This window comes from Myxine glutinosa, chromosome 1 (assembly GCF_964187855.1).
Source record: "Myxine glutinosa chromosome 1, kmMyxGlut1.1, whole genome shotgun sequence".
Classification (NCBI taxonomy): Eukaryota; Metazoa; Chordata; class Myxini; order Myxiniformes; family Myxinidae; genus Myxine; species Myxine glutinosa.
The window spans coordinates 300116994-300132872 of record NC_136261.1 but is presented as its reverse complement, the minus strand read 5'-3'; the positions used below and the strand labels follow the sequence as shown (position 1 = coordinate 300132872).

Genomic DNA, 15879 nt, shown 5'->3' with positions numbered 1-15879 from the left:
CCGTCATGTCGCTCAAGAAATTGCATCTTGATTGGATGAAGTTTTGTACTTGTCGAATTATCAAATTATGACGTCATAATGGAAGCCTTGGGCCGAGATTGTTAAAAATTGGGCAGTCTATTCCAGAGCAAGACAAATATGTGTGTAAAGTTTGGCGATTCTACGTGCAACGGTGTAGACGTAGTGCTGCGCACAGACAGACAAGCAGACAGACAGACAAACCAACCGATCAACATGCTTGCCGGAATCTTTTCCGGCAAGTAACAAACAAACAAATGAAAAATCGGTCAGAGACCGAGGACTTGCCGGAATGTATTTTATCGGCCATTTTGGACAAATATGGCGGCCGAACCACGTGACCGATGCGTCATCATTATTTGTTTTCTAAACTAATTTATTCCTAGATTATGCTCAAGAAATTTCATCTTGATCTGATGAAGTTTTGTACTTGTAGAATTATGATGTCATAATGGAGGCACCAATGACATCATTAACATATTTTATTCCCCATGGAGAGTTCTTTACCATGAGCCATGTCTCAATTTTTTCTATTCAGCACTTTCGGAGATATAGAGGTGCAAAGTTTTTCGTTTTTTCCAAGATGTCGGCCGAACCACGTGACCGATGACGTCATCATTTTTTTTTTTTCTCCACCAGTTTATGACGAGATGGCGCTCAAGAAATTGCATCTGATTGGATGAAGTTTTGTAATTGTCGAATTATGAAATTATGATGTCATAATGGAGGCCTTGGGCCGAAAGTGTTAAAAATTGGGCACAGTCTATTCCAGGGCAAGACAAATATGTGTGTAAAGTTTGGCGATTCTATGTGCAACGGTGTAGACGTAGTACTGCGAACAGACAGACAGACAAACCAACCAATCAACATACTTGCCGGAATCTTTTCCAGCAAGTAACAAACGGACTCAAATGCAATACCCTCTCCTCTGGCGAGGGTAATAATAATTGTAAAATAATTTCTAAAGCAATTGGCTAATAGCATACCTAAACCACTACCCTTTCATCTGAATGTAACTTTTTGAAAATTAATCAAGTAATAAATTGAAAAACTAATTGATTACTCTAATTGATTACTTGCTTAATCAATAAACGAAAAATACCCTTTAGACAAATCACTTGGTCATGGTCATGTCAAAATATCATCTTCCTAGCTCAAAAGGTGCCTGAGATATTGTCCAGATGAGAGAGAAAATAAATAAGTGATTAATAAATCGATAATAATTAAGTAATTCATCAATTAAGTGATTCATCAAAAAAAAAAAATGCTGTTTTTGCCAAAGCATTTCACTATTGTGCCCAGATTTCAGCTTACAAGCTAAAAGGATGGCTGAGATAGCACCCAGACAAAAACAAGAAAGAAAACAAACGGAGTGAAAACTGAGTACACCCTTTCGGCACGCGTCATCACCCCCCCCCCCCCCCCCCCCTTCAGCGCCAGGCGATGACATTGTGCAGCGCCTGGAGACAGAATATGGAGGGGCAGAGTAAAAAAAAAAAGGTCACAATGGTTGAAGAGGGGCATTGCTTGTTCAGACATGAGGAGACTGATGTGAACATAATCTCCTAGTGGAGCAAGGAAAGAATAACATTCAAGTCAAAGCCGAGGACGATGACATTTTTGTCCTCCTGATGTATTTTGTGTGGAAGTGGCAAAAACTTTATAATCAAGAAGACTGATGGCTTGCTTAGACAAACACTGCAGTCAAGGAACTTGGAGCTGCATGCGTTCATTTGCTCGCCGCATGGTAGTCTCAACTCCTGGCAAGTGATTTACCTCACTTTTGTGAACTCTTTCAAAGCGATTTTTGTACATTTTGGAACTCGTGTAAAGTGATTTGTGTAATTCATGGACTTCTTGTGCATTGATTTGTATGGGGGGAAACTGCAGAACTTTTGAAAAAAGTAAAGCAATGAGCAAAATGTCTCCTTACTAGGAGGGGGAGGAGGTCTGGGGGAATGCTCCCCCTTAAATTTTTGAAGGGATGTCAAAATATGCATTTTGGGGGTGATCTTGTCCAAATCGTAATGAAAAAAAACTATGCAAATCAAAAAAAGTGATATTTGGGGAAAAAAATTTATTTTAAAATCCTTAACATCCATTTCTGGGAAAATTATTTTCATATCGTACAGCATTTTGTTATCATAAAAGAAATGAATACTGAATACCACATACCTTTCCAGGACTTGTAATACAAAGCGTTTTGCATGAATACAAACTTATAATACAAACAAACTGTTTTGTAAGAAACAAATGAGTTTTCGAATATTGATTTCATGTGAATTTTATAACTAGTTTGCATAACACTACCCTGCACACTTTTCTCTTCCCCACTCCTCAGTGAAACAGAGTTGAGAACCTGACGGATTTATTTAATGCGATGGTGCAGCACAAGTATGATGGGCCATATGGCCTCCTCCTGTGTCAAAGTTCCATATTAAGATTTATACCCTGCGCTCGCGAAGCGAAAGGCAAGGTTAAGCATTCGGGTCCGTCCGTACGTCACACGTGCGTACGTGCGTACGTACGTTTGCATTTTTTTTTTTTCCATTTTCTCGGCAACCGTTGGTTCGATTGACATGAAATTTTCACAATAGGAGGGCCTCCTCCTGTAGAATATTTTAGTGACTATTATGACGTCACAGGTCACGTGGTACGAGCGCCATCTTGGAAAAAACTATCTCAAAAACCGCTGCACAGAAATAATTGACAGGTCTCATTGAAAAGAACTCTCCAGGCGGAATAACATATGTGAATGATGACGTCATATGTGCCGCCGTTATGACGTCATAATTCGACAAGTAAAAAACGTTATCCGATCAGGATGAAATTTCTTGAGCATCTTCTCGGTATAAATTGATGAAGAAATAAAATTATAATGACGTCATAGGTCACGTGGTTCGGACGCCATATTGTTTTGAGTGAAAAACCACAAAAATCAAATTTTGTAAAAAAAATATATATAAAAAAGTCAGCGTGCATGACGTCATGCATCACATGGTTTCTGAGTTATGACGTTTTTAAGCATAAACTTTTAAAACCTAGCTACTCCCTCATTTTTGATCCGATCGAGGGGAAACTTCACAGATGTGTTCAGCATATCAGTCTACTAAAATGACCTTTTGGAATTTGCGATAGGTCACGTGGTTTGGCAGATATAAATCATTAAATGAAAAAAATATATTTTTGCAACTCTTGAACCGCTTCATTGATCGACGTGAAACTTTATATTTTTGTAGAGGTCATGAAGTGTAACATCTGTGCAAAATTTCAAGATGATTGGATGTACGGTCTGGAAGCTAGAAGTTATTGTGTGAAGAAGAAGAGTCCTCTAAAGTGGGCATGGAATTATCACACTGCACATCACGAGCAGGCAAAGTACGGAGCGACCTCACGGGGTCATTTTGACCTCAAATAAAATTCTGATTTCAGATATGTCAATCACTGAGGTATATTAACACATGACCAAAACAGATTTGGCGAAATTCCGACGATTTTTGACGAAAATATAACATTTGCGTCTGCATTTCAGTAAAGTAAAGTGTGTGCCACGTCAGCATTTAAAAAATTGAAACGCGGCTCATTGTAAAGAACTCCATATGGGGAATAGGTGTTGTTAACGATGACGTCATTGGTGCCATAATTATGACGTCATAATTCGACAGGGACAACGCTTAGTCTGATCAGTTTGAAATTTATTGAGCATGATCTATGCAACAATTATTTAGAGAATATAAATTTATGATGTCATCGCTCACATGGTCTGGCAGCCATATTGGATCAAAAAAAAAGAAACGTTCAAAAATGGAAGAGTTGGCTCACACCAAGTTGACTGCGCAGGAAAAGTATTCTATGAATACCATCTAGTTGGTCTCGTATCGATGTGGTCACAAACTTCACCGCGACCAGCAGAAATTATCATGTTTTGTATTTGTGTGCAGCAGAATCGCGTCTTTACGTCATGCAATGTAAATACAGCATTTTGGTATTTTCTGTGAAGTTCATAGGAGGGAATGGCGATAGGAAAATCCAAAAATGTATGCTATTTCCGTATTTACCAACACAGACATTCTCCTGCCTAGGGGACATCCGATCATGGTAACGTGCTTGCAAGCTTTTGGGCCTGGCTAACGTCAACCAACATACCTCAAAAAAAAAACTACCATTAGGCTATGAGCCAGACCCTCAAATTTTCGACATTATGCTCAATCAGAGGGAGGATGGCTAACAGTTATTTTTGGCAAGGCCAGGGACCCTAGTGCTGAAAAAAATGTGATAGCAGTGTGAAACTCTTAGCCGTATCTGTGTTATCATGACATTTGTCAGACCACCCCAATAACGCTTTCGATAATTTTTCCGCCTAAGATTTAGGGGGTAGGGTTCGTTTTGGGGCTTTCAAATAATATCTCCTATATGTATCAGTTAGTGTTGTATACCAGGTGAAAGGTAATTGAATTATCTTTCACATGATGTATAGAAAGTGCCTGTGTGATATATAGTAACCTCTTTATGATCATTAAAACATAATTATTTCCGCCAACCCTCAAAAATTTATCACAAAATCCCCAATGAAAACAAAATTAGGCCAAAATTCAGTTTGGCGGATATTAAATGAATTTTTGAATTTGAGAAACACACAGTATGATTAAAGTCAAATTTGGGCCTTAAATCTCATACACCTTGATAAAGATGAGAAAATCCAATATACAGTAGTTGCTGTAACCATGACCTAAAATCCATAAATGTATATCTTTCCGCTCTTATATATTGATTTACATTTTACGATTTTTGACCGACAGCATGTATATAGTTTGTATACCATTATTGGTCTAAAAATAGTATATATAATATTGGGATGTCAGCCATATATAGGCCAAAAAGTACTGAAATTGGTGTCAGAAATGTCTAATTCTAAAAATATGAAGGCATTATGACCAAACTGTATGTGGTGTTCTTGAATATACCACAGACGTATGATGCATGTGATGATTAACCTACTCCATGTATATGTATGTATCCTGATGTACCCTAACTTGGCGAGATAATTTACATCATATTCATGCAAACGTTTTTAGTCTTGTAGTGTTGTATGGTTCTCTTATATTACCAGCTATACATAAAGTAAACCAAAGGAAAACAATGTACTTTCTATTTAAGCAACATATATTTATAGACATCATACCATAAAGTACACGAGTTATCAATTCAGCGTACACCATATTTGTTACACATATGTACATGATCTTTCTCCATACAGTTCTACAATTCAGAAGTTATCCTCGTCATAGTCGTCGTCTTCTTCATCGTCTTCTGCCGAACTGTCATCACTCTCACCATACACTCTCTGGTTGTCACATGTGGTGAGTTTGCACATGTCTGTGCACTTCAAACCACTGGCCATGCAGACACACATGGGTAGTGTGCATCTTTTCGAACCGGTGCATGCCAGTAAATCCAGAACCGCCTGTGGTGCGGGCTGTCCTTGCATCCAGTCGACTGCCAGCTGCACGCGACCATCCTGGGTATCCCAGTGCCATCCTTTCCCGATTGGACTCGGTACTGCTGGATCCATCTTGAGACTCCTCTTCCAAATAGCGGCTTGATAGTTGGCTCGCTGTGCATGTTTGGTTAAGCAGTCTTTGCACGGAGGTAGCTGGTGACTGTCGATCTCTCCCCTCTTGGCACAGAACAGGTGATATCTCAAGTCATTCACCTTCACTGTCCCCGACTTCGGTGCGTACATGAGACAAGTGAAGTTCTCCAATTTATCCATCAGTTCCTCACTGACGTCCCAGTCCTCTCCCAGCTGTGTACATGCATCCTGCACATCTTTGTTGGTTCTGATGAGTTTTAGTGCAGTCAGTTTTCCTCGTCCAGCGAACGTGCTGACTGTGTCGCATCCGGTATAGGCATGCATTCCAATTAGGGCCTGACATACATTTGTGCCGACTGACTTTCCTATTTTCCCTATGTCTAGGATTTTAGCCCTTGCTTTGGTGCCACATTTCTGAAACAACTTGGCATGAATCTTGGTATGAAATGCCAAGCCAATGACAAGTACGTCGGTGTCATCTGAGCTAATAAGCACAGACTGGTATCCATGTGCGGCAGCATGGGCAGCATGCAAGAACAGACGACCATCTGCTTCCTCGTGTGTGCTTTCCAGGGCCACTACTTCTTGGCTAGCATCAGATGTGATCTGATAACACTTGTCATCGCATGTTACAAAGAGAACCTTTCCCTGTAGGCGTCTGATGTACTCTGGTTTCTTCCACTCTTCGACCAGGAACATGATAAGACTTGACTTGTTCCCAACATAGCTGAGAAACTTGCGCCATTGCCTTACAATTTGAGATGCCGTGATGTTTTTCAGCTCAAGTCCAAGTTCTTCCCCCCTGGTTAACCGTTCGCTGTTTTTGATGGAAGTCTCCTTGTAGGTGTCAAAGACTACATCGATCCTCTGGCTACTGCATCCATCCTTCAGGGCCATGGATAGGACAATCATGGCCACTTCGGCAAATGTAGTTTGATCACCTGCCACCTTCTGTATAAGGAGCATCCCGTCAATAATTGTTGCCGAATTGTCGGGTATCCTTTCAGCCGGGGTCACAGTCCTTTGCAAGGCCGTGGCTAGGGCAGCTTTGTTGGTTTTCCATAGAAGGCCTTCGGGTGTCGCCAGGGCCCATGGCAAGGGACCCTAGAGGATGAGATAGCACCTCTGCCATGTGAAGATCTCGGCCCTGTGCCATCACGATAATTCTACCAAATAGAGCTCTGTCTGCTTGAAGAATTACTGCCCTGCCATTGCTTCTGCATTCCTTCTTCTTAGTGAGGTTGCTGAAAGTCTTCAGCTTGTTCAGTTGCAAAGGGTCGTGGAATTTCTTGATTGGTGGGTTGCTCTCAAGTCGCTCAATCTTGAAGTTTGTGTACCACTTGTGTCCGACTTCCCATGCTTTCTCCAGATCCTTGGCAATATTTGGAGGGGCTGCGCATGCGGTGGAAATACTGATGAGAGAGCTGGCCATAGTGAATGGGTTCACCCAACTCTGGATCAGAGTTATCAGTGATGATACAGCGTCCTCATCTTTCTTGATCCGTGTTTGCTGCAGATCCGCGTGTTGTACATGTGTGTTGCTCACATTCACCATTTCCCTCATCTGGCGGAGAAACGCACTCCTGTGTTCGGATGTGACATAGTAGCGCTTCACTGCTCCAGATTTCAAGTTGAACCTGGTAGTGCCACCTGGTGTCTGTGTGTCTTTGTTGACAGTGACCTCAGTAGTTTGGTCAACTGGAATGCGTCCAAACGGATTGCTTTTTGACATTTGAACTGAGAAGTACCCATCCGAGAACGCTTGGAAGATGCCAGGGTGCTGCGTTGGAAGGTTTGTCATTTGTGCGTAGTATGCTGATAAATACCGTGCATAGTTGATTTTGTCGTATGCGAAGCACCAAGGAATCATGGCTTGGATAGCAGATAGATGTAATGGCCAATTACCTTCTCGGGAAGCGCGCAGTAGAGCAAGCAAGACCGTTTCAACGATATCCACGTACGACATCCAGAATGACGACAATTCACCGTTATCATGACGAAGGTGATGCAGGAATCGCTTCCAAACAGCCTGAACTTCTTCACACGATTGATCTTCCAACAGGTTGTTCCACTGGCTCTCATCTTGTCCCAATTCAGCAACTTCTGCTAACAACGTAGTGACCGTCTGTGTTGCCTCTGGTCGCATCTTTTCCAACCAAGGGAGAAATTCAATCCACGCAAGCCTCATGAATGCTTCGTAGATGCTCTTATGTACACGGACTGCTCGGTTGTACATCTTCCCCTCCATAACCCGATTGAGTGAGCCTTCTGCGACGATTCCTGTTTTGATGCAAAAGTCTCTAAGACCAGCATCTTGGAAACGAGCACCAAGAATCGACATCACATTGCAGATTGTGTGGAACGTGCCGAGGCGAAGTACGATGTTAGCATATGTGTCTGTGTGTTTCCAGACGATCTCGGCAGCCTTAGCATACAGGGCCTGATCCATGACGATGACGATGTCCTGCAAGTGTAGGATCTGTCGGACGCTTTCAGACTGCTTCAAGATTTCTGCGACTGTGGACATCTCTGTAGCTGGTGCATTTATTGTAGGCATATATCTAACAATATCCTGAGAGACGCTGATAGATGCCCTGACGGTGATGTTGAATCCTGTCCAACTTGGTGTTTTTTGTGTTGCTGGGTCCACCTGACGGGCAATGACCCAAAGAAGATTCTTGATTTGAGCAACTTCCATAGCCATCTTGTTTTCCGCTGCAGCTGTTGATAATGTTTGTAGTGGATGAGGCCCAACACGTTCACCTGCAATGTAGACAGGCAGTGTTTCTTCTGTTATGCAGACTGTTCTTTGCTTGAGCTTCTCGATCTTCAGAAGTGGCTCCTTTGGAAGGTGTGGTCCATACATTTTGGCCTGCACTGCAATGCCATTGACTCGATGTGTTGTTCCTTTCCCGGTCAGCGTCTCTTCCAGTCTATCAATGTTATCCCATGCCAAGTTTGTGAATACATACGGCTGGATGCTGCTTGGTAGGACTGTTTGCTCATTTAAGTTTGCTGCAAGTTTTTGAAGACATAGTGCAGTGTCATTTTCCTCCAGTTGAGTGTAGGATATTGCATGTCCAAGATGGTTCAATGTGCGAATTAGTTCTACGTTCCCTGTGAGAGTCTTAACTGCATATGGGAGCAACATGTGTTTCGGAGGCTTTTGTTGTCCACAGCTCACTGCATAGATAATGTCCTGGCTGAAAGATTGCATCAGCATGATGGCCCTGTTTGATGGAAGCTCGTTTTCCGGATCTCCAGTCAAGAGGCCAAGCATAAAGCGCTGGAGATAGACGGGAACGACGAAAGAGTCATTGTCGACGTCGGCTGGATGATAGGGCCATGGAGTTGGTTTGTTATCCTTCCTTATCATCGATCTGATGTGTGTCGATGTCTGATCAATGACTTCGGACATGTTTGATGATTTCCCTTTCCAAATGCTCAGTTGTTGTTTAAGTGTTTGTATTTCTTTGACAGCATCTTGTAGTGTTACATTATCAGGTACGACAATCAGTTTTCCACTGTTGTCTTGAAAGATGTGAACGCTATTTCCAAGATCAGTTTCCAGTTTCCGTGCGAGGTTTTTTCTTGTAGCAGTTCTTATCCCATGCAACCCTCTTGATGTCATTATCGATTGTAGGTGCTCTACCAGCGTTGTCATCCTAACAATTTCCTTATTCGGGATTATATGGTTCCGGATGTATACTAGCAACTCATTGTATGCTTCTTCTTCAGTGTAGTCAGATTCGTTTGTGGCGGCCGTGTTTCTGTCATGTGCATCTTTAGTGCTTGGTCTCGTGTAACTTCTGTAGCAAGAGAAATGGTATCGTGCTTCAGCTGCCACAATGTCTCTACTTGTGGCAGCCATGATTTTCGTGTCACATTTACGCACGGCGCTGTTTCGCAGTGTTTCATCTGCTCTCAGATCAACAGCCTTGCTTAACTTTTCACGGGATGACGTTCCCTTGCACCACTTGGTCTTTCCACAGAATATACAATCCGGTTCATAGATGCGTGATTCCGAAGATGCCCTTCTGGCTTGTCTCTTGCTCGCTGAACATGTTGCAGCAGCATCGTCGGTTAAATTGGATTCAGCTTTTCGTTTCAGTGCTTCCAAATCTCGCTTCATGGTGAACACGCTCCTGCACTGCCTGTGGTAGAATACTCGGGGAATCTCCTTCTCTGGCAGCGACTGAGCAAGGTCGAGAATGGGTGCATGGTTCCGTATTTTGGCCGCATCCAGCAATGTAGTCCACGAATCGAATGTTTGAGGGCTTATGAGCGGATCTTCTGGTTTGACATCTAACGATAGCTTATGAATGATACAAACGTCCTTGGGAACTTTCTGAGTGATCGCAATCTCCATTGCAAGTATTTGTTCAATTGTCTATCTGCGGTACACTCTGTTTCACCACCACCAATATCACCACCACCGTCTCACCTGGAAAGACACATAATATCGAATGAGACCACCACCACCACCACTACTACAAATTAGCATCAGTTGCTATAGTTGCTTAAAAATGTATTCTGCACCAACAAATCTACAAAGAGAAATACATTAGATGTCGTGCACCGCTGTCATGGTTGCAAATCACCTAAAATATAATGAAAATATTGACATTGATGACAACATTCGTATTAGCATGTCTACACATATTGCATTGAATTTCATAGCACATCATGATCATATGTGTGAGGATATTGACTCTAATTATACTGTATGTGTGTCTCAAATCGAAACATACCTTTTACATACCTTTTGATTTTTGCCTATTTTTGTTCCTAAAATTGGGGATTTTGTGATGAAGTTTTGAGAGTTGGTGGAAATAATTATGTTTTAATAATCATTATAAAGAGGTTACTATAGATCACACAGGCACTTTCTATACATCATTTGAAAGGTAATTCAATAACCTTTTACCTGATATACCACACTAGCTGATATATACACGTGATATTATTTGAGAGCCAAAAAACTAACCCCACCCCCTAAATCTTAAGCGGGAAAAATGACCCGAAAAGCGATAAATGGGTGATCTGACAAATGTGATAACACAGATACGGCTAAGAGTTTCACACTGCTATCACATTTTTTTCAGCACTAGGGACCTTGGCCTTGCCAAAAATAGCTGTTAGCCATCCTCCCTCTGATTGAGCATGGTCGACCCCTCGGCTCATAGCCTACATGGGAGTAATTCACATACCATAATTGTGGTCATGATGCGTTAGTATTGCACCCTATCTGAATGATATTGGTAAAAAAAGAAATCAGTGTATCAGAATAGAACCTCAATTCCCTATAATCGAAGCATGCTTTTCTGACGATTAAAATACAGAAACCTCATATAGGTCGTTACAAATAAAAAAAATTATTTAAAAAAAGGATTTCCTTAATATATGGAATGAGTTTCACCCATGAATTTGCATGTTTGTTGGAATCTTTGAAGGAATTTGTGTATTTCAGGTGACTATTTCTACAATTACTATTAAATGATGACCACTGTTATGCAAAAAATTATCATATTTGTTTTATTTGACACCTTATTTGTTCCTTTTGTACCACTTTTGCTGAAGTAATCATTTAATTTTTTTTTTGGAAACCCTTAAAATTGCCCAGTTTTTGTCGAGTGTAATCCCAGTTTAGGGCTATGCACAGAAAAAAAAGAATTGCTTAATAATAGTGGCATCATGCACTAACTCAGGACACCCTAATAAGTCAAACAACCAAAAAAAAAAAAAGAATAAACAGATAAATAAATAAATGCATTTTTAAAATGTTTTTAATCTAGATATTTCAAGGTTATGCAAAAATAATGTAAAAATAATATTTCAAATACATAATATGCAGTGTCCCTCTTGACAATACACAAAAGCCCAAAACCTCCTTCCCACATGCAAGAACACTTACCCGACTTCCTCGAGACCTGGTTTTGCGGGATTATGATTTGACATGAGGCGACATTGTCTGTGTTATGGATAGGGTGGCTGAGGATGCAGTATGCCCGGATCACCTGGCCCACCTTCTGCACACGATCTGGCACATAGCTTGGGTCACAGATCAGCTGCTTGCATCGAACAACCTGCACAAGTGAGGGTGTGTGTGGTAAACCAAATGGTGACCAACTGAAGTAGAAAGCAAAGGTTTTGCCACCACCACCATATTTTACTCATTCCCCCATCTCTAATTCCAATCTGCTCAAAAACCTCCCTTTCTCGATTAACTCTTCCCTGCTCTCAAAACAATCTCTCACCCCACCCTCTTCTCTTTGGCGCTGAAGATGCATGGCTGTTCTATTATGATGGAATTTATATCGTTTTTAAATTTCTGGCTTCACTATTAAGATGTCACCCTGGTGCTTTACAGGCACGACATTACAGTAACGAGTCCATCTTCCTTTAGATGAAAGACTAAGCCAGCTGTATTGACAGCTAGCATTCGGTGATGTTCATCAATATTCCATGTTTTTTTTTTTTTAACAGCGGGTCAATGGGTGCCATACTTTGGCAAAATGCTCAATTCCTGCCTCGTTTTATCTGGGATGGGAACAGGGGCACCGCATCAGTGGCATGGTTGCGCTCCCCGGAAAATATGTAAAACCATAGATAGGCACTGCATACATATTGTTGCGGATATGAGGATGGCATTTTTTTTATTGTATTGTATTGGAAATGGTGATGAACATTGTTTGGATATGGCCCCTCCTGCCTCCGGAGTTGTGTAAAGATAAAAAGGGCGTCTCGGTAGTTAATTCCATAAACACCACATTGCAGGACCCGATAAAACCCTTGTTCAGTAGCTTATATCTTATTATGTGTTTTAGAGTAAGGCCTTGTCTTCCATTAGAATAATACTCCATTGCACCGAGTGAAAAAGAGATAGATTCCCTTCATTCCCATTCCCAAAAACCTCCATTCCCCCTTTCGTCGATTGGCAATTACATCCCCTCCAATTGCCGCCATTGACCACGAGGCAGGGTTGGGGAAGAAAGGCGGGTCCCCACCTCGTCAGAGAGGGGAGGAGTGCGCCAGCCCCGAACAACCAACCGAGCACGAGGGGTTTGGTTTGAGAGGGCGGAGGAAGAGCGTTTGGGGGAGGTTCGCAAAGGTTGAGGGGCGGGGCCTATATAACCCGCCACGGGAAGCTCCCAAGAGCAGACGAGAGGGAGTCCAAGCAGTTGAGACAAGGAGGGAGGAGACAAGAGTTGAGTCGAAGAGTTGAGACAAGGAGGGAGGAGAGAAGGAAAGAGCTGGGTCGTCAGAGCAGATGCGCTTTTACTGAGTCCAAAGAAAGAGCTGAGTCGTCAGAGCAGATGCGCTTTTACTGAGACAAGCAGCTCCGACCCGTGACTCCGCGCACACGACAGGCTCGGTGGCATCAGCGGCCGTCGAGGTCCAGCCCGACGTCCCGTGCGGGATCAAGCTCCAGCCAGCTCCGTGCCGTCCTCCCCCTCCAGCCACACACCTCCTTCCAGCAATCCACTCTGCAATTCCCCGCGTGAGTCAGTGTCTTTGTTTGTTCTGTCCGGGGTAGTAAGTCAGCCTGTTAGATAAGCTAAAGATTTCAGTGTCACCTGCGTCTCATGTCCCTGTAAATAAACGTGACTGCTTTCTTTTTGCTTATGTGTGTAAATAATAATAAACCCAGTTACTCTTCTGTACGTCTTCTTCCTCTTTGCATTCGGTCACTTTAGAGTTTTCCAGATTGAGCAGCTGCGGCGCGATACGGCCAAGGTTTGGGTAAATCGGGTTTTAGTCGGGGAATAACTGTTCGGCCGCGGTCACACCACCGCTCGGTCAAAATAACATCTAATCCGCGGACCGCAACAATATGAATGAATGCTCCTTTTCCCGTCGTATTGGATTCCAAGAAATAACTAATCACAAAACACCACGAGTTTTTAATCCAGATGTTACAATTTAACATGCACCCAAGGCATCAAGTATGGTTTAAACTTTTAAAGGATGGGAAACCTTACCTCCCCTTCAGATTTCACACCAACTACAGCATTTCCCTCCATCACAATCTCCTCAACAGGTTTGTTCAACATATATGTACCACCATAGATGGCAGACAGCCTGTAAACAACACATTAATGTCAGAGTATACAAATCAAACCACTTCAAAAAAAGATTTCCACAAACACAATGTCATGTGCACAGGTTGTGAATCCACCGCAACAACAAGCAGTGCAGCAGTTCTGAAGACCCACCCATGTGGGATTGTGGGTCAAAGACCTGAATGGTTGGACTTATACCCTTCACTGGAGATTTTCACACATTTTTTTAGCACCATTGTTGTTTCAAAGGAAAGGAAAGGAGGTGCATCCACACAATATTCAAACAATGCTTTTAACGATAATAAATACTGCAGCAACAACTCGTACATCGGCACTCGGTAGAGTGCATACGTCCACCAGGCTGAACAGTTTACGTTTTGTATCCCACCGATAGGTCGGATCTGCATCCGGACCTGAACCAAAATCTAATCGGCTTGTTCTTGTCAGTGTCACCTACCCAACTAATCCATCAAGTTTTGTCATAACCAGTCCCCAACTTCCAACAGGGGCAATAATCCCTATACGCTCTTACAAGACACAGAGGACAATTCTGATTTCTATTTAATATCACTCGTGCCATGACCCTTGTTCCAACAAAGGAATGGGCAGGGATGGTGTGGGATGTTGGAACACAGAATAGGAACAGAGCAACTTCAACCAGGGGAAAAGATAAAGCAAAATATATGAGATAATGGAGAGAGGCCAGGAATGGGTCAACGGTATCAGGATCTGGCCTCTGCTTCGGTGGGTCATGCAGATTGCTGTCCTTGCACAGATACTCGTGCAGGCTGATGAAGGGTCCCTTAGGCTAAGGGACTCCCTTACAGACTAGTCCTGAGACTTCTCTTCTGCAATCTTGATGAATCCCTTCTCATCCCTCAATATCTCAACTGCTGGTCTATTGTGCTCACCTTCTTTCTGATAGCTATGTACAAGGGGGAGAGTCATGGTACAATCCCCACTTTGTAGAACAACCAGCTCTATCGACTCAATGCCTGGACAAAGCAAGCCCAAACAGCTCAGCAAGAATGGAGATGGGTGTGATTCTGGCAAAGGGTGGGAGTTGTAATCATTAAAAGGAGGAAGGGGGGACAGACTTCCTCGTAAGATAGACCTGCTGCTTCATTATTGACAGGTAGCCCCACACTTTTGGAATAAGACGCCACAACCAAACAGGCCCATAGCATGAGCTGAACAACGTCCATGTTTATTACAAATACACACCACCTGGACCCCACCACCCTTTACCATGCATGTAAAAAAAAAAAAATCTCATTTTGTTATGCTCAAACCAGTGCTTAGTTACCTGGCAAAACCTTGAGGAAGTTCTCCAAGACCATACAATGGGTACAAGTATGGACTTTTCCCAAAGCGTGCCAAGGAATCACTGTAAAGCTTAATTCTGTTTATTGTGTCCAGACACGGCTGTCGAAGATAGCTGTAAAGTAAATGGTTTGGGGACAAATGAGTAGCAAGAAAGGCGAATAACAATGTGACAATAAAAACCAAAGTAAACAAACTACTGTGTTTGTTTTGACATTGGGGGAGTGGTGGGAGGTGGGTGGAAAGGGTGTAACATTGCAATAAATAAAAAAGTGATAATATGGCAGTTGATAGTGCGCTCATTATAATTCTGTACAATATGGGTTTGATCACAGTAGAGATTGAGAGCAAAAAAATAAAACAACAGTTCTGATGGTGCCACCAGGAAATACTGCAACTCAAAGCAGATCAACCTTTGGCGGCCTTAAAGCCAACTTCCCCATCTGCATCAACGTGAAAGATCTCATGGTTATGTACCAGCACTCATAGTCAAATGATAGAGTTGGGGTATCCTTGCCCTTATATAATACACAGACCTGTGTGTGCATGTGCATGTGTGTATGTACAAACGGCCCACGCTCGAGTTGCCAATGCCCACACAATAATCATGTGATGTAGTGGATTGTTGAGTATACCATGGCCTCACTAATGGCAGATGCACACAAGCAGCAAGTTATTAGGAGCAGAAACCAAAGTAATATCTGCAGAAATGAGAGACAGAGCCAACTTTGTGGTGTACTTCAACCGGGTCGAGTTTTGAGGTCAGATTGGGAGAGTTGATAAGTCGAATTACTTTGGATTAAATTCTGTCTAGTAAGTATGTGGAGCTAGAACCTCCCCAGATGAGAGCAGGACTCAATACAAGGACAAATCAATTCCTTA

The 15879-nt window shown here is 42.4% G+C and overlaps 1 protein-coding gene across 1 annotated transcript in view; it reads right to left on the bottom strand.

The window, feature by feature from the left end:
- The window catches only part of LOC137439416 (rab GDP dissociation inhibitor beta), a 75897-nt gene that overhangs the window by 8553 nt on the left and 51465 nt on the right, over positions 1 to 15879 (bottom strand). Inside the window, exons 6-8 of the mRNA XM_078768180.1 lie at positions 14981 to 15112; positions 13594 to 13693; positions 11526 to 11697 (exon numbers count right to left, since the gene is read on the bottom strand). Of these exons, the coding sequence (XP_078624306.1) occupies positions 11526 to 11697; positions 13594 to 13693; positions 14981 to 15112 (404 nt within the window). The remainder of the gene's footprint in view (positions 1 to 11525; positions 11698 to 13593; positions 13694 to 14980; positions 15113 to 15879) is intronic.